This window comes from Anolis sagrei, chromosome 5, assembly GCF_037176765.1.
Source record: "Anolis sagrei isolate rAnoSag1 chromosome 5, rAnoSag1.mat, whole genome shotgun sequence".
In the NCBI taxonomy this organism is placed as follows: domain Eukaryota; kingdom Metazoa; phylum Chordata; class Lepidosauria; order Squamata; family Dactyloidae; genus Anolis; species Anolis sagrei.
In genome coordinates this window covers 110,504,162-110,523,989 of record NC_090025.1, presented here as the reverse complement: position 1 = coordinate 110,523,989, position 19,828 = coordinate 110,504,162, and the positions used below count along the sequence as shown (strand labels likewise).

At 37.0% G+C, this 19,828-nt stretch overlaps 2 protein-coding genes across 6 annotated transcripts in view; one reads left to right on the top strand and one right to left on the bottom strand.

Annotated features, from left to right (window-relative positions):
- KCNIP4 (potassium voltage-gated channel interacting protein 4) overlaps positions 1-1,734 on the top strand; it is a 389,707-nt gene extending 387,973 nt beyond the window's left edge. For all 5 annotated transcript variants that reach the window (XM_060777889.2, XM_060777886.2, XM_060777888.2 and 2 more), the window contains 2 exons: positions 123-185; positions 1,522-1,734. In XM_060777889.2, coding sequence (XP_060633872.2) covers positions 123-185; positions 1,522-1,569 — 111 coding nt within the window. In that variant the 3' untranslated portion in view covers positions 1,570-1,734. The remainder of the gene's footprint in view (positions 1-122; positions 186-1,521) is intronic.
- A 1,789-nt stretch (positions 1,735-3,523) lies between these two features.
- On the bottom strand, positions 3,524-18,280 carry PACRGL (parkin coregulated like). Its single transcript, XM_060777890.2, has 9 exons — positions 18,168-18,280; positions 14,847-14,926; positions 14,537-14,688; positions 13,411-13,478; positions 12,442-12,532; positions 10,384-10,518; positions 8,449-8,556; positions 6,612-6,692; positions 3,524-4,289 (listed from the first exon to the last, which is right to left on the bottom strand). The coding sequence occupies exons 2-9, from the start codon at positions 14,911-14,913 to the stop codon at positions 4,233-4,235; spliced, it is 759 nt and encodes a 252-aa protein (XP_060633873.2). The 5' UTR covers positions 14,914-14,926; positions 18,168-18,280; the 3' UTR covers positions 3,524-4,232.
- Between the last annotated feature and the right edge of the window lie 1,548 nt (positions 18,281-19,828).

Genomic DNA, 19,828 nt, shown 5'->3' with positions numbered 1-19,828 from the left:
ATACAAGTTCTATAGCTGACATTAAGTTACCTTTTTTACAAGATACTTGTTTTAAACTATAATGGAAAAAATTATATCAACAAATACAAACATTACTGAAGCAAACATTGTTTATTTGGCAGAAAATGGACAAGAATAAGGATGGAGTAGTTACCATAGATGAATTCATTGAAAGCTGCCAAAAAGTAAGTAACTGGTATTGATATTAAATAGAAAATAGGTCCTAATCTCCCTTGTACTTCAGAAAATATAAATTAGGGTCCAGCCTAATATGGCCAGATCCTATAGTTTGACCAAGGCTTTGTTGCTTGGCTTATCCCAAGGCAAAAGTGAGAGCGCAATACATTGTGTCTCTGTGGAATGAAGACCTGAGGCCCCTTTCACACTGCCATAGAATCCAGATGATCAAATCCACATTATCTGCTTTGAACCAAATTATATGAGCCTATACTACTATATAATCCAGTTCAAACCAGATAATCTGGATTTTATATGGCAGTGTAGAAAGGGGCTGAGAAGGTACAACTCTTTTTTACTCTTATTTTTAAATCAGTATGGTGATTGAACAGGATTCCAGCCATAGTCATAATTATAATACTTTATTTATATTCTGCCCTTCTCCCCTAGGGGACTCAGAGTGGATTACAGCATTTGCATACATAGGAAAACATTCAATGCCTTTACAATCACATGAGACACACAAACACAAAGGCAAACCTTCTTTCATTTCTGGCTTCTGGAGGCAGTGCTCATCTCTGGCTCTGGGATGTACTTTTCTCCATTTTCAAGCTGAGGAGCCTGCGTTGTCACCTCCTGGTCATGCGGCTGGCAAGACTGTTTGGAGTGTCTCTTTGCCTTTTCCCGCTGAAGCGGTACCTATTTAGCTACTCACATTTGCATGTTTATGAACTGCTAGGTTGGCAGGTACTAGGGCTGATAGATGGGAGCTCACCCCATCTCATGGATTCGAACTGCCAACCTTCAGGTCAGCAGTATAGCAGCACAAGGGCTTAACCCATTACACTACTGCAGCCCCACACAGCATAATGCTTCATAGCCTCAGCCTGGATATGACCCGTTTTACAAAATAATGACTTTAATTGGATTTCTAGTACTGCTGGTATTACAGCTGGTTGACATTCCCACTTTTTGTAGGAGGAGGAATTGTGACAGGGACCTCTCTTTTTCCTTCTACACCTGAGATCACTCACAGGAGAAGATGGAAACATCAGTCAGTTGCTTTCCAAGTGACAGGGGAACAGGCCTCCATCAATTGCAGTGGCTGTTTCCTGCTAAGCGAGAATTTGGGAAGTTGGCCCAACATTCACTGTGTAGCATCCTAACTACATATACATACATATATCCCACACCTGAGTCTGGCTGTTGTTCCAAGCCTGAAAAAGGGACTCTATTAGATACATAGTTTTTTACAGCCTAATTATTTCCTTATTCATTACAATTTTGCACTTTCTGATGTCAAGCATTTTTTGGGTAATGAGATGATGTATTCTTCCCTCACAGGATGAAAACATAATGCGTTCCATGCAGCTCTTTGAAAATGTGATTTAACCTCTTGCGATTCTCTCGTCAAGTAATGGACAATATGAACAATTCTGCAGCAACAAATCCATAAAGCTTGTTGCCACGTTTACCATGAAACAGGATTGCTCAGCTTTACACTGAGACGTGTATACCACAAATTAGCTTTGTTTAATTAAAGCCTTCCTAAACTGAGATTGTATTTTTCAATAGTTGAGGTAAAACAGTCCTGTTAAATAATGCTCTTGTAGTTCCTAAAATCTCATTTAATTCAGAGAATTATCCAAAGAAAACACCACAATGAAAACTGCATTACTACCATCCCAGCCATGATGGAAAAGGTGCAGAAAAGATGGAAATGGGTAGGTGGTATTACTCATTTTGACTAAATGAATTTCTAAAATATAAAAATGATTTAATTCCATGCTCCCTTTTGTATTAACACTGTATCATTCAGTTATCAATTAAAGGATATTTAAAGGTTGGGCACAATCATCCCATTATGGCTGAAATCACCATGGAAGTAAAGTTGAATGTTTTCCCATCTGCCCCATTCCTGTACATTCACATCCCTGGGATAATGGAAACAGGAAGCCTGCAAGCACCCAGGTTGCCCTCTGGAGCGATTGGTTCCTGACTGAAGAGACAGTTGGGCAGAGAAGGATTGGAGAAGTCCTAGCAATCTATCACACAGACAATGGATTCATGGAGGCACATGTGTGTGTCCTGGGAGAGGCACATGATCCCATTATGCCCTATGGTGTTCATATGCCTATAGGGCTGAATTGTACTTTTGTGCTTCTGTGGCAGAAGTGTGGTAGCTTACAATTATTTTTAATCATGATCTATTTGTTTTATAGAAAAGGTTCTTTTTATAGTAAAAAGCTTAAATGACTCAAAGGATTTAACAATTGCCTGTGGCAAACATTTTCTGTCCTCAAAACTACCAGTTTAGTTACAATTGTAGACAGAAATTTACGTAGATGTTTATGTCCCCGCATTAAGGATGGAAATTAGTTCATTACGACTGGTACCTTCATCTGAGCAAAGCAAGAGGCAGAGTGAATTTAAAAACTTCTAAGAATATCCTTGGCCAGATAAAAATCAAGGGCAGAGGGAACGGGAGTAGAAGGAAGTATCCAGTATTTCAGTGCTCAGGATATATAGCTGTAAAACAGCCATGCCCAACATAGACTGCCTGCCATTAGTGATGCCAAAGGATTATTTTTGTTACAAAATCAAAATAGTGTTGAATAAAATGTTACTTAACACAGCTATTTAAGAGAAACGGTAACAGTAGATTTTGGAGAAGGCAATGCACCTATTTTGTTATGACGGTTACAACTATTGCCATTGTATAGAAAAGGCAGAGAGGTACTATACAGATACAAACTGACAGAACAAAAGATGAATTAAAATTAAGGGAGCACATTCTCATGTGGTGCATGCAGATGCAGCTAACTTCATCTTAGAGGCATAATGCAGTATATATATTCTGTTGAAATAACAAAGGAGGAATCAGAGAGAGGTATAGAGCATCATACTTACTCACTTTCTCCCTGGCCTACATATAAGGGAGAGCACAGATTGGACTCAACAAAGAATCATATTTCCTTGTCACAGACAAGCAATTACTAACTTACTGGCTGTCTAACCAGAAAACTAAAATTACTGGTACAAGACCTAATTCAATCTTAATTGTGATTTCTGCACAACGATCTGGAGAGCTTATGGATAAAGAATGAAGGCTGCAAACTCTTCTTTGCAAAAGTAAAGCAGGCATCTATTCTGGTGTAGAGATGGAAGAGAGAAGCATGTTGAAGGCTGCTCCGCTATCACCAGTGTAGGAATATGAGTAGTACAATACATGTACACCTGAAATCTGCTGTAGTACGTTTGTGAAAATTAAATGTGCACATTTTATAATAAAAAGAGAAAGAGAACCTGTCTCTGGTTGAATTTTTCTTAAATCATTAAGTCAGTCTTCACAAAAGAAATTTATTATAAAAGTTTAATACTTCCAATAGATGTTGAACATTTTAAATACATTTAAATACTCAAAATTTCAACACTTTCAACAGAAGAGTACTCATAGCATGGTAACTATCCTAGTTATAATTAAATAACATTTACACTTTTTTCTATCCTGGGCAAAAAAACAAAAAAAAATCTGTAACTCAACAGTATAAAAATAAATCTCCCTCTGAGTAAGTAATTAGTTCTTATTTAAAAATAAGTTAAACATGGCACAATCAAGTAAAGTAAAGCACTTCCAAATCTTGATTTTAGAATATACTTAATACTTTCCCAGGAAAGGGAATTCAATAGTGCTTACCTTGGTACAGGACTTTGCCCTTCATTTCAAATATCACATTTGTTAGACATACCCTACATGTAAAACACGACATATAACCTTTCATATTTTCTTTAAGGCTACCTTTAGAAAAATATGGATAACTCTATTATTAATGGAACAGACAAACTAATTTATCATTCCATAAAAGTGCTAGAACAAATAAAATGCCATATTTGATGTTTCTCATAATTAAATGTCTCAGACATTACTTCTTAACATTCATCTTAATTGTAAAACATTAATTTCTACTTTTCCTGAGCAATACAGAAATACAAATACTATAGAAAGGTAAGTCACGCCAAACAATTCCAAAGGGTTCTTCATCATGTCTTTTTCTTCAGGAGGAAATTGAACAATATGTTGGAATTTTGGATTTTATAATAGTCAAACTTTCCTGTTGATAAAATTAGAATTGAACATAGTAAATGCAAGGTTTATGAGGAAATAACTTTGATATAAAATTGCAAAATAAGCAGACTACAACCTGGATCAAACCTTTTGTGAAAAAAAGGAGACTCGGAACACCATTCTCTCTCAAAGCAATTAAATTATTCCTAGTACACTGAGCAAATGAGAGAAATGGCAGCATGGCAGCTTTTGTTTTTTGGCATTTCTCTCAAAAATATATCTCCTAGCATAAAAAACAACATATCACTTGTCTTCCTCCCCTATCACATCAAGTTGGATTAAAAACAATGGGCTAATTTCAACATTATTCAAGTTGGCATCTCACATAGCTATTCCTTTGTTCCTCCTCCCCTGCTCTAAATTGTTCCATGAAAAATTAAAAGAGGACTGGGAGAGGGCAGGATTTGATATACCAGGATTGTTCACTCCACTCCCATGCTCATCCCATGTTGCTAGGATTTATAGGGAAGTATAGGTAAGTAAGTCATAGTAGACAATTTGCAAATTTTGAGGTAGAAAGGCAAAGGCTAAATCTTGAAGTAGAAAGGCTGAAAATTATAGCTTGACAGATATTGACTGAGATCTTACATGTGCAAAGTATTGTGTCATTCCTCAGCCTGGTAACTAGCAAGATCTTGGTGAGACCCCTTCCATTGTTGCTTACTGATGGAGGAGTTAGATAGGAGATCTCAGATTGGTCAGGGGAGAAGAAATGAGGATGAGTTCTATGACTGAGTGCATCTTTTTCTTCCTTTGAGAACTCAAAGAATCTGGATCTGCAGGGCTGAATCTTCTTCCCCCTCCATCTCGCTCTGTAAACAGAGGTTTCCCTCTGAGCTTGACAACTGACAGGTGGTGGGAAGCTTCTGGGTTAAGTGTAAGCACAAGGGAAAAGCCTTCTGCATCCTATCCAAGTGGGTCTTAAATACATATACAAGCTACACTTTACACATGGACCAGTCACTAACAGGATGCTAGCTGCTGTCTATAACATATGGAATGTGCAAGACCATCGAATTGCAGCCTTCTCAAAACACTATTGGTTTAGAAAGTTGCATTTAGCTCTTTCCATGTTCCCTCAAATTCCAAAGCACATGTAAACTACAAGTGCTACAATACAATTAAGTGCCAACTCTAACCCTATCATTCTAGCTCTGACATTCACCACAACATTTTTCTCAGTAAAGGTCGGGGACAATGAAAAATGAGCTATAGAGAAACAAATTTCAAGACAAGAAATGGAACAGCCTATACTTTGTGCAGTTACAGGATCATTATAAAGAAGTCACGGAATCTCCACAAGCGACCATCACATATTTTGGCTTGATTTTTTTAAAAAAAATATATATGTGTCAATGGCTAAGACCATTATCTATGCCCATTTCTTTTGCCACTGTTTCCTCACTTTCTCTCATTGTTTTTTGCTGAATTAACCATTCATTAAATAAATCCCAAGGTAAACAGATAAGATTCCTAGTACTCAGGAAACAAAGTATAAACTAAGGCTAGTATCTTATTAGGCAATTACAACAGCATAATTACATTCTATTCAAATTTACAATCATGGTACCATTACCCAAAGCATAAATGTTCCTGAAATATACCTTAAATGTCAGTCAGCCATCCCACTCAATGGAGTTTTGTGGCACTGATGATAAGCACAAGCAAGGACCGCTGCAGGGATTTGTTCTAAATCTTTGGTCTCATCTACACTGACTATAAAATGCCTTATATGACAGTATAGATGGGGCTTTTGTTGCAGTTTCACTCACTAGCAGGCATGGGCTGTTCCGGTTATTCTGAGGTGTCCCACTCATTATCAGGATGGTTGATTGGCTTTTAAAGGTGGGTTTCAAAGTCCAAACTGGGGGTTAAAGCCTGTCTACCATAGGGCAGCTACATCTTTAATGTGGATCCTAGTCTAAAAACCATATGATGGCTCTCACAATTCTGTTCAAAGTGTTGACAAAACAGCATCAAAGATAAGAAGTGAAGGGGAAACAGATACACATCTTCACAAGATAAAGATCTCAAGATATATGAGCATAATTAACTCTCATCAATTCATCATCATTTTGAGAAAACTTTCAGTATATAAAGTAAATAACTCCATGCGTCACACTAACTAACTAACTCGAGGCAATACTGACTGGTGATATCTTAGTAACAATCAATAAGCATACTGACCATATTGATATGCCAACTTGACTACATTGGATACACCTAATAAAGTGTGAATTGAACAGGAATATTAGGCAAAAAAATCATCTCTGGTTTCTGAAGGAAGAAAACAGTCAATCCATATTACCTTCCCACCATATTGTTCCAGCTTTTGTAAAGCATCTGTAGTTTGATCCTTGAACTTCTTGCTCATGTGTCTCTTTGAAAGCTATGGAAAAGTAAAATAGAAAAGCTGGTTTTATACTGCAATTTTATCCCAGTATTCTCCTTTATATTAGTTGTACACAGAAGTGCCAATGAGACTATAAATGAGGACAGTGACCATGAATGTTAAGAGGAAGTCATAATTCAATCTATTTGGAGGCTAAGATAACTGTAAGATCTATCTCATTATTTGATCATTCATGAGCCCAACAAGCTGAGTCTGAAATGCAGGAGTTTAATAAATGTATGTTGGGGACTGCAAAAGTGTGAGCGATGGTTTATTATCATCTGTCAGGTGTTAAAACATGACCACAGAGCCATTATAGACCTGGAAAATGCAAGTTTTATTGACTTCTGATTTAAGGTTTAAGAGCACCAAAACAGTAATATGGCTCTAACTAAGGTGGAAAACTGCTGCAAATCTAGAGGGCAATGAGGAAGCCACATGGACTGCCAAACTGGAAAAAGGGAAGTGGCCAAAATCTACTTCAGGTTTTGGAAATAAATGTATTTTATATGAAATAATTCACAGGCAGCCCAGCAACCAATTTAAATGGTGAACAGCTGCTCCTCGAATTTCCCATGAGCAATCATTCATTCCCCCTTTTGTGCCAGAACCACACCTGCTCATCCTGCTTTGAACACAAAAAAAGAGCAGAAGGAAGACACAATTCTACATTTCTGGGTGATTTGCAATGAGTTGCTAAGGATTTGTGACTCCCAGTTTTTTAACAGTGGCAGAATGACCTCTTCGTCCCCATTATTCCATTTTATTGTTTCTGACATATCTTATATCCAAGGATCTAAGAAAAGGATACAATCTATATAAACAATTTTTGTTTTTAAAATGATTCAACCTGGAATCAGAACAGCAAGGTCAAAATCGAGGTGCCAAAACACACTTAGCACCTGTGTCAACTGGGTTATCAAATGGAAGACCTTCCATTAGTGCAGTGCCATTAGTAAAAAAGGTCCTCTCTTGCATCTCCACCCAATATTGCTCCCTAGTAGATAGATGAAGAAGAAAACCCATTAAGCAGATCATAATATTCAGGGAGTCATATACAAAGAAAGAAAGAGCTTCCCTGAGGTACAGATTCCTGAACCATTTAAGACTTTCAATATGAACACAACAGGCCAGTTACATAATTTGGAGCCCAACACTGCCTCAAACTTCTACCTCACAGAGCTCTTTCAATGAAATATTATAACTGATGAAAGCAAAAGCTATTGACAGATGCAGATTCATCAGCTCTTTCAACTGCAAATCACTCCTGATCATCAGCAGAATGGACCATTTTAAGTAGCAAATGTTCTTCAAATTGTCAAAAATACTGAGCATTCTTCATCTACCCCATTGCAAAATGCATGTCCATGGAATGACTTGCTTCATGTCTCAGGCTAATAATGTTCTGACCCTTGGAAACAATCTCCAGCTTTGCCTTGACTACTAAAAGGATGGACATCTGAAGTGACTTTAATTTTATTTGCATATGAAAGAATGTGAGTTTTGTTACAACAAATCTGTGAGTTTGAAATTCTGTAATTTAAATATCATGTTACTGTATTAGGTTCCAGCTGGGAGTCCTTAGCATTAGAGGAAAAAAGTGAATTCTGAAAACCTGGTGCTTGTCCTCCCCTATCAAACAAATCTAACAAATTAGATTAAAAAAATGAAGTCTGAGACATAGCATGCCATAAGCTTAATGCAACTCATGACAAAAGAATGTCGACAAATAGCTATTCAACATTGTACTCACACTTGAAAGAAGATGTTTCAAATGGTCATTAAGTGCTGGTCCAACAACAGCACTAAGTTGTACCAAAGCATTCAGTCCCCTTTCAAATACTTCATCGTTTGAATGGGCCTTTCAGAAAAAGGAAAAACAATTAACCCAATTTAAGAACCCTCTTTAAACATACATGCACACCAGAAAAACAATCTCTTATAAGACCAGCAATTATCCCCCAGAGTGCATTGATTTGTCACTTGTTTACATGCCAATATGAACAGGTTCAGTAGCATCTAGACTGCACTCCTTCACTTTTCTTTCAATATGAAAAGAGGTTTCCTTAAAATCAACAATCACATACATATTCGTGTGGCTGATTATCAATGAAATATACTTTGAATATTATCAGCACAAGCTTCCGTATTTTTACACAACTCAACTCATTTGAGTTTCACACGGACCTTATACACATATCCTGAAAGTATTTTAATACAATATTTATAATAATTTTGTGCATGAAGTCAAGTTTATGTTCACGGATGTGTTGGAAAAAAGGTGTCACTATCTCAGCCACCAGATGGACAATGTAAGATTTTGGAGTGTTTTAAAATTCCTGATAAGGGATGATCAATCCATAATGCACTGTATGTGTGAAATGTTTATTATTAGAAGGATGATAAAGGAGAACTTTTTGTTTCCAAGTTCATCCTCCCTTTGTCATCTACACTGGAAGCTTTTGAGTAAAAGAATTAGTGCATGAAAGAAATGGATGAAAAGAATTTTTCACACACTTTCCATGCCACTACAAATAAATCCAACTATCAGGGCTGTGAAATTTTTTGTTACTCGTTGTAAGTTGGACCAATTGTGTTAAATTCGTACTTACGACATAATTTTTTTCATCAATCACACAGCCTTAATAACATATGATACTATTGGTCTCATTGTAGATATACAGGTTGCTTCTGCACAGGCATTTAAACCAGAGCAAAATGTGGATTTAAGAGATCTGGTGTGTGTTTGAACTGTCTATACAGAAACTACAAAAGAACAAGGAAAGATGAAGGGCAGCTTACACACCTGCCAGATCTCTTAAATCCACATTCTGATCTGAATTAAAGGCACTTCTAAAAATCCAAAAGTTTATTTTGCTTTTACTCTTACCCCCAGGCAAAAAACTGCACTAACAATTCCTTTAACAGCTCCTGAAGTCAAGACATAGAGCTTTGAAAATGCTGAGCCAACAGGAGGAGGCTTCCTTTCCCTTCCTCTGCTTGACTGTTTCTATGTTGCGATGCTTCCCCAGCTGCTGTTAACACTTGTGTTTCATCTTCTGAAATTGCTCCTTCCTGTGCCTTGTTCAGACACAGGAGGGAAGAAACAGATCTTTTGACTGGAATCAGAATATTTGGCGAGTCTTTTTAACACAATTTCAGGGTATATGCCAGTTGGAGCTTGCACTAGGGGAGGACGTCATCAAGACAATACCCCTTTCCTTAACTCACTTCAAAGTGGATTATAGTTCCTGTGTAGATGCCAGTTAACCATCACCCATAGATTTTGGTAGATGCCAGAGAAATGTAGTTTCTGGTTGCTTGAGAGTTAGTGTTAAAACCAGACCGAAAAATACTTTGCACTGTAATATATCATACCATAAACTCTGTAATGACTTGTTATTAATATTGAAATACAGTAATTACATTCAGATTAAGACAAATAAAAACCAATTTAACTTAAGGTAACATATCTGCTAAATTTGATTTAATTTAATTTTTTATTTAAAATATCGCTTCGATTATTTTGTCGGTTGCTTGAGTTCCAATTAACAGAAACTCTACTATAATGTAACAGCATTCCTATCATTCCTTGCCAGTGAACGTCTGTAGGACCCAACAATATAGGACTATGGATCTGTTAATGATACAATAAACTGAATTGATACATCATAAATGGAAAACATACCAAAGCAGCTTTTAACACCGGAACAAGCCGGGGCAGCAATGGAAAGGCCTTCTGGGCAGCACCTTCCACCAAGAGCAATTCTTTAAAACCCTCTTTGGAAACAAATGTATGTGGATGCCTTGTTTCTCTTAGCCCCTGTGATAATGTTACAACATTACATTATTGTTCTGTACACAAAGAATATTATTTAAAAAGAAGGTGCTCACCATCTTTCAAAACACACATATGCCACCTTGTGGCTTTTTCAAACATAAACTTGTGAGAAAACATTACACACTAAACTAATTCAAGAGCTAAGCAAACATCTATTTTTTTCAACTTTATATTTATATAAGCATTTCTGTTGTTAGAAAGAATAAATGAGCCACATTATTTGAAAACAATTTGTTTGTGTTGGAACAGATAAAATTCAGAAGCAGTTTAAATCTGGTGGCATTCTGTCATTGTTTTTCAGGCACCCTTTTAAATGCAGGGAAAGTCAGTGCCAAAACAACTAAATTAAGTATAGGTTGAGCATTCTTTATTTGAAATGCTTAGAACTGGAAGTATTTTGGATTTTAAATTTTGGAATATCTGTATTTGCATATACATATGTTGCAGATCTCAACATAAAATTAATTTATGTTTCACACACATCTTCTACACCTGAAGGTAAGTTTACATATTATTTCTCATAACTTTGTACATGAAATCAAGTTTATGTACACTAAACTATTAGAAAGCTAAGTGTGTGTACCTTAGCCATTTTTGAATTTTGGAGTATTTCAGAATTCTGGATAAGGGATGTTCAACCTGTGATTTGGAAGTGCACAAGGAAGATGCCAGAAAGCAAACTCATGCTGTCCATCACTTCCCCCAATACTGTTTCTTCTTTCACCAGATTTACTCAAGGTCAAATGTGGAATAAGCAATACATAAATAATATTAAAAGGTTATGCATTGTGGCAGACCTTGGCTGAACTAAAACTGAATTCTTCAAAATGAAGAAAACATACAATTTAAGGATAGCTAAGCAAAGCGCACAGGGAACAAACATGTGGGTTATAATACATATCTAATCTACAGGAGGAAAGATGACATATGCTCTCCTGGATACTACCGGACTATGGGGAAAAGAAACAACACAGAGATACAGAGTAGGCACTTCTATCCTCTTGGCCTCAGATTTGTGACTTCTATTAAGTTGTTGAGTTACTCAAGAATACTGTTTCAAATTCAAAGTTCTACCAAGTAAAAAAAATTCAAGTAAAAAAAAAACAATATTTAGTAAGAAAGCAATTATCCACAAATATGACAGGTAAGTCTTTATGCATTTTACAAAACACATCACTACACAAAGTTAAAATGTGATTTTAAAAATTAAATAGATGCTTAGAAGAGGCATACAAAGTGTGTGGCCCTTTTCAATGTTTATTGTCCAGGAAGCTTTTTGCTTCTTCCCTCTTTCCACTAGAATGATAAATAATCATCAGCAGAATCAACTTGAAATGATAATGCAAAGTAAGGGAAAAGATGTCTAATTGGCGACAGCTATTAATGGCTTGAAATAGGTTGGCTTCGTCCAGATTATATAGGTTAAATGTGTAATGTTGTTGTGATATATATTTTTTTTGCTAATTCCAGCCTCCTATTACATTTTGTACGAAAACAGTCAGAGGATTTGAACTATGGATATGTGAATTATTTGAAAATGGTGCATAACAAAGCTGCATGTTTCTGTATGCTTGTATATATGTGTCAACTCTAAACTTGTGACAACCCTATTAACTTTATAGAGTTTTTTTAAGACAAGGAATGCTCAAAGGCAGATTGCCATTGCCTTCCTCTGAAACACTACCTAAAGCAGTGGTTCTCAACCTGTAGTCCCCAGATGTTTTGGCCTTCAACTCCTAGAAATCCTAATAGCTGGTAAACTGGCTGGGATTTCTGAGAATTGTAGGCCAAAACACCTGGGGACCCACAGGTTGAGAACCACTGACCTAAAGCATTTAGTACTCCCTGGTGATTCCCCATCAAAACATGATAGAACTGTTTTTACTCTAAATAAAGCAAAGTTACCTCTGCAAAAGTTATAAGAAGGGGGTCAAATGGGAGTGTTTCAGGCAGACAGTCCCACTGCAATTTGTGTTTTACGGAGCCATGAATTAACCTGAAAGAAAAGAGAATGTGATGAAACATCAACAATAAACAACCAAGCAACACAATCATTTAACTTCACGAAAGACTCTAAAATATGAATTTTCTAAAGTATTAATTTTCTGTGAATTTAGGTACACCATGTTCTTTCCACTTACAATGCATTGCCTTCTGTTAGGGACATACATGAAAACTATTTTATTGAAACTTTGACATCTAAACGCAATTTCTACTTTAAGATCTAATTCTAATTAGTCAGAATGTCAATAGATCCACTGAAATCAACTGTTGATTGTGACTCAATAGACCCACTGAAATCAACTGCTGACTGTTACATAAACACCCATCAATGAAAGGCTGAGGTGCCCATTTTAAGGTAAATCACATTGATTCAGGAAAGTTAGCTACTTAAGCTAAATTCCTATGCACAATTATCTGAGAAAGAGTCCCTGAATTCAGCAAAACATATTCTTAGTAGGCATGTACTGTAAAAGATACCTCAAAGAAAATGCTACTTTTCTAGCTTAAAATGGCTGTCAAAAATCAAAACTGAGAAGACAACCATTGTATCAACTATTATAGAAGAACAGAATTATGTCTTGTCTAATATATTGTTTTGTGAGATATTTATGACAGCAGCAAAGTTCAGAGATTTCAAGTAATATTAAAAATCAAAAATCATAGACCAAGATCCTTTGTCCTGGGATACAGCTATGATGATGGAGCTTCATTATGAAGCTCCCCCTGCCTCCAAAAAAAAGCCTATTATAGAAGCCAGGCAACTCTGCCTATGACATTGTAAAATCCAGCTATAATACTATACATGTCCAATCTACAGGAGGAAAGATGGCATGTGCTCCCTCTGGACAGCTATCAGCAGTCAAGAATTACCTGCAAGGAATTCCCCCTTTAGAGTAAATGGCAGCAAAAGCAGAAGGAGCTCTTGACTGAGCACCAAACTAAAATGAAAAAGTTAAACCACATTAGTCAAAGTGCTAGATTAAGCCACTTGAAATCATGAAAACTGTTCACATCCCAGGCAATGTTCTTTCAAGCCACAGTCTTTTACATTAAACCCTTTAGAGAGATCAAAAGTACTTGGAAATAGTTATTTAGTAGGCTTGGGTGGTTTCGTTCATTAATTTCATAATTTGTTATTAATTCGTATTTAAATTAGCTTACGATCCAATATTGAGCCATGCAGGAATAGTGTGAGGAGTAAATTAGATTCGAAACAATTTTTTCAATTTATTTCGTAATTATTTCGTAATTATTTCATAATTATTTTCGCATGTCTGGTGCAAGTTTTATAGTTGTTGTTTGTTTTATCACACCAACAGCCAACAACAGAGGGAGAGGGAAGCTTCAGAAGTTCCCCCTGTCCCATTTGGAGGTTTTTTTAGCATATTGCGCAATCGCGTCCGCCATTAACGAATCGATTCATAATTATACGAAATTTCGTATATTTCGAAATTTTTAAAAGGAAAATTTCGGAATTATTAAAAAAAAACGAAACACAAGGGCCCCCTAAAAACAAAACGAGTTTAGAACCAAATTTTTCCGTGGTTACTCAAGCCTATTTAGCAGTCATACATATAATGTACATTACACCAAACCAAACATTCTAAAAACAGAATATTGCTCAGGAGATTATTACACTGCAAAAACACAAATCTTACACTCAGAATGAAAAATACATTGAAGATTAAGTAAATAGAAAACAAGAATTTCATAATGTTTGGGGGGAAAGCCCTAATAATAAGCAAGGGTGTGTAACCTTAACCCATATATAATGGTCTTTTTACAGTCAGTGCATTTTGGCTCTTGCACTACTACTAGAGTTTCTTCACCCAGCTAATCAGCTAATCCTAACTTTGCTTGAAAAATCACTTGACTTTATCTGTCTTAACATATCATGGGGAAAATAAATGGGATGAAGAGGTTCCCCATTACTATGAAGATTTGTAATTTTGGGGGGCTTGTTTTATTAATCTATATAATGTATATCCATACGTACCGGATCAATTGTTTTGGGATTAAGTCTGTCACTGGGTCTGGGCTGTGGTTTAATTATAGAATCTGGAGTCGATGACATAGATGTCTTTCCTTTCTGCGTCACAGTCTTTTCTTTCATTAGAGAGCCTGAAGACTTTTTTTTACTAATGTTTCCTGGGATATAAAAATGTTTTAGAATAGAACAAAAAGCCAAATTAAATCACCAACAGGATTAAATCACCAACAGGATTTGAATTATTAACTTGAAAGAATGATCCATCCCAATATAAATATCTATAGGTCAGCCGATATTAAAAAGGGAAGACACATACCGGGTCTTCCATGTCTGAAACTTAGATCTTCACATTTCTTTGCTTGCTGCATGCCTCCTTCAGACATTCTGTATAATCACCTGCAGCAAAAAAAAAGAAAAAAAAAAGCAAAAAACAAACAAACAAACAAACAAAAAAAAACATTAATGACACTTCTGCTCCTTCTACTCTTAAAGAACAATTTTGAATACAGTGGTAATACAGAGATGGGCAATTTATATTACACTTTGTAGCAGATGCTCTAGGCACATATGAGGAATTAGTAGAGTACACCAAAGATAATCATAGTCTCTGATTTGGTGAGAGACATGCCAAAGGAGAAAAGCTTCCTCAGAAACAGGACACTTGTGTAATGAGAAGCTTGTGGGAAGTAAATGGGATGCTTTCTAATTGAAGACTGGGACACCTGTGGGAAACCACACAAGACACTTGCCAAAGTATCCAAAGGGATTTTAAAAAAAAGAATAGAAAGACGGGGAAGTGTTTATAGATGGCTTCGTAGTTTAATCTTCATTTGTTAGAATCTTTGCCTGGATTTTTTTTAAAAAAATAAATACCTATTATTCTAGAAGGAAGACTGGAAAATATGGTACTGTTCCATTATCCAGGTGGATAAACCTAAACCTGCTGATAGACTTTATAAGCTAGATGGCACCTCCCCCCCCCCCCCCCGATGTGTGATGTGAAGGGTGAACACTTTGAAAGCCACCCACTGCATGGCTATCAGCCTCCTCCAAGTAGATTTAAATCAAGGAAAAGTTTCACGAGAACCACCACTTATCTTCATATTCCTCCTGCAACAGCAAGAATATCCCAGTGGACAGAAAAATCAGGCAATTCCAACTGGATGGCCCCACACAAGGGTCTTCCTCCAGTGGCAAATCAAGAATGGGCAACTTGGAAGTCCCTGAACAGACTCAGAAGAGGAGTTGGCAGATCAAAAGACAACCTGGCAAATGGCACTATCTAGAATAATCCTCCACCTTGTGCAATTGTGGATCAGAACAAACAATTCAGCATCTGTATGCTTGCCCACAATGTCCTGCCTCATGGACCAAGGAAGAACTGTTTAACGCTACAGACAATGTGGTTCCTGTTGCTCTTTTGGTCTAAAATTCCTTAGCTGCTTGTGCTGCCTTTATTTTACCAGTTTTATACTTATTTAGGTATGCAATGCTTTTGATATGAAATAAATAAATCCAGGTGGAGACCACCAGGGGACGATAGACAAAGAAAGATAGTCCATTTTAGGGGTGAGTTGAAGGAGGAAAACCATTCCCCCCTCCCCACAGCATATAATTTCCACAACAGGGACACGGGTGAGGGGAATAACAGGAAACCCACCCTCCACCCCTGTAAAATGGTTATCTTTGTGTGTGTGTATATATATAGAGAGATGATGTGTGCATATATGTGCGTGCATATAGAGATAATTTTAAATTATTATTTCTTTTTTTAAAACCTGAAAATTTAATTCAGAATAATAATCAAAATATCCAGCATAAAAGTGATTCATGACGAAGCTGAGGCTGTGAATGACTAGGTCTGTTCTCCCTCTTCCCTCAAGGGCAAACATCAAAATCTGGGTGAAACCACTGAAGGAAGCTGAAGAGAAATGGATAAAGTGGGAGGGAAAGAGAAAAAAGCAGAAGAGTAGTAAGCACTGTTCCCACTAAATATATATTAATTAATCTATATAAATAAAAATGTAATGTTCATTTGTGAGATTAACATAACTCAAAAACCACTGGACGAACTGACACCAAATTTGGAAACAATACACCTAGCAGGCCAACAAGTGACAATCACTCATAAAAACACTGAAAAAAACAGCAGAGGAGACTTAAAATGCCAAAAAAATAAAAAAATACATTACAACACATGTGCAGAACCACATATATACGCATATACACATACATACACACACAAAACACCGATACACAGACTGGGCTACAGCAACGCATGGCAGGGGATGGCTAGTTTTTATAATATTATTAATATTACTAATAATTTTGCAGTATAGTGGTACAGTACAATCTAATAAATAATACTAACATTGTGCTATGCTAAGAATATATTACATATACATACAATACAATATAATATAATATTATTTATTTATTTATTTACGGCATTTATATGCCGCCCTTCTCACCCCGAAGGGGACTCAGAGCAGCTTACAATATGTATTTTCATACAATATATTAGATTATTAGCATAGTACAATAGTACATATAGTACAATATCAGTATATATTATTATATTGCACTATACCATTATATTATTATTAGTAATATTAATATTAGTATTAGGAATATTAATAGTAATATTACATGTAATTAAATATATAATTATAATTATAATATTGAATTATTATTACTAGTATTATATTGTATTACATTATAATATTATAAACATTATATGTATATACAATATACTATATTATATTATTAGTAAAGACAAGATGGAAATGTCTTCTGCTCCCCTCTGTCTTCTCTCTGGCCAGATATGGTAATACGAATATATTAAATATTATACTACTGATAATATATAATGATGTACCGATTTATTATTGTACATGTATATATTTGAAATTGTAATGCTTTTGATTGTGAGCCGCTTTGAGTCTCCGTATGGAGAGGTAAAGCCGGATGTAAATAAAAATAAAATACATTTGGACAGTCTTAAGCAGGCCCGTAGCCAGGATTTCGGGGGGGGGGGGCTGAATTTTTTTTCATGGGGGGTTCGGGGGGGGGGGGGCTGAGTTTCAGGGGGGGCTGAGTCTGAGTGAAAGAGGGTCTACCCTAGCAAACCTTTTGTATCATTACCCCAATACCCCCATGCATATGGGATATATTGAGTATGGTGATCAGATCATGATATGAATAAACATAACAGTTTAAATAATGCACCAGTAAGGCCTTTTCGCAAACCACCATGAGAATTTCGGGGGGGGGGGGGGAGGGGGGCTGAAGCCCCTCAAGCCCCCCTCCCCCCTTTCTGGCTGCATGCCTGGTCTTAAGTAAATGTTCTCAAGTCACCAGTCATTATCATCACCACTATAATCTTCATCATCACCATTACATCTTTCTTTCGCAACCCCTTGAAACTCCTCACGAGTTGAGTTTAGCAGCAGCTTGAGCGAGATGCTTTGCGCATGCGCACCAGGGCCTCCCCTGGTGCCGCCTTTGCCTCAGGTGAAGACAAGGAGCTGGGCGAGTAGCTCTTGCCACCGGAGGCCTCTTCGTCGGGGGAAACGGCGCAGGGCCGGCATAAAAGGTGGAGGGTGCTCCTGGCTTTGCCCTCCTCCAGTTCACTTACCGGTTTCCACAGAAGAAGAGGCGGCGAGGGCGAAGAAAACCCGGCTCCAGCGTCGGAGGAAGCGCGCGCATTCCCGCACTGTGCGCGCCCCCTCCGTTGCTAAGGAAGCTACGGCGGGCGACGTGGCCAAAGTGTTTCAAAAGGCGAAGGGCTTTATCTTGCTCTCTGCTTCGCCTTCCAGAGGCTCTCTCTCTCTCTGACTAGGCCTCGGGATGTTTTGGACATCAACTCCCAGAAACATTTGCCCTCAAGCTTTGTTGTAGGCCTTACCCTGGAGATTCCTACCAAGGGAGAAAGGCAGGTCCCTTCAACACTGACATATAATTCAGATTATCAAAGCAGATTATCCATTATCTGCTTTGAACTGGACTATATGAGTCTACACTGCCATCCAATCCAGCTCAAAGCAGATAATCTGGATTTTATAGGGCAGTGTAGGAGAGGCTTCAGTTTAGGTTGTGGAAGCAGATAATCTGGATTTTATAGGGCAGTGTAGAAGGGGCCACAGTTTAGATTATCAAAAGAGATATTCACATCTGCCTTGAAGTGGATTATATGAGTCTACACCGCCATATAATCCAGCTCAAAGCAGATAATCTGGATTTTATAGGGCAGTAAAAAGGGCCTCAGTTTAAGTTATCGAAGCATATAATCCGGATTTTATAAGGCAGTGTAGAAGAGGCCACAGTTTAGGTTATCAAAGCAGATAATCACATCTGCTTTAAACTGGATTATATGAGTCTACACTGCCATCCAATCCAGCTCAGAACTGATAATCTGGATTTTATAGGGCAGTGTAGAAAGGGCCACAGTTTAGATTATCAAAAGAGATAATCACATTTGCTTTGAAGTGGATTATATGAGTCTACATAGCCATATAATCCAGCTCAAAGCAGATAATCTGGATTTTATAGGGCAGTAGAAGGGGCCTCAGTTTAAATTATCAAAGCAGATAATACGGATTTTATAGTGTAACTGTGTAGAAGGGGCCACAGTTTAGATTATCAAAGCAAATAATCACATTTGCTTTAAACTGGATTATATGAGTCTACACTGCCATCCAATCCAGCTCAAAGCAGATAATCCAGATTTTATAGGGCAGTGTAGAAGGGGCCACAGTTTAGATTATCAAAGCAGATAATCATATCTGCTTTGAACTGGATTATATGAGTCTACACTGCCATCCAATCCAGATCAAAGGAGATAATCTGGATTTTATGAAGCATTGTAGAAGGGGCCACAGTTTAGGTTATCAAACCAGATAATCCACATTATCTGCTTTAATTAGATTATAGGAGTCTACATGGCCATATAATCCAGTTCAAAGCAGATAATCCAGATTTTATAGCGCAAAGTAGAAGGGGCTGCAGTTTGTCAATCTTGTGTTTTCAAATTATTTTTTTCCTAATTATGGAATATAGGCAGTCCCCGAGTTACAAACATATGACTCCTAGTTAAGAACAGGGAAGAGACAATAGAAAGTGAGAAAAATATGACCCTTGGAAGGGAAATTCACTCCTGAGTTATAAGGGAAAAAGGTCTCCACTGACACTGTGTCTCCAATCCTTGTTTCCATAACAAGCCAATTTTTCAGCATTCAATTATCACAAGTACAGAAAGTGATGGGAAATCCTCTGAACAGGGGTGCAGGCATCAAAACG

What these genes read in the sequence shown, in the direction of transcription:
- PACRGL (XM_060777890.2), bottom strand. Translation starts at nt 14,913, where the DNA reads ATGTCTGAAGGAGGCATGCAGCAAGCAAAGAAATGTGAAGATCTAAGT. An exon ending in ATCCCAAAACAATTGATCCG is followed by an intron (nt 13,479 to 14,536) that starts GTACGTATGGAT and finishes TTTTCATTTTAG; the next exon opens with TTTGGTGCTCAGTCAAGAGC. An exon ending in TTCTTATAACTTTTGCAGAG is followed by an intron (nt 10,519 to 12,441) that starts GTAACTTTGCTT and finishes ACATTATCACAG; the next exon opens with GGGCTAAGAGAAACAAGGCA.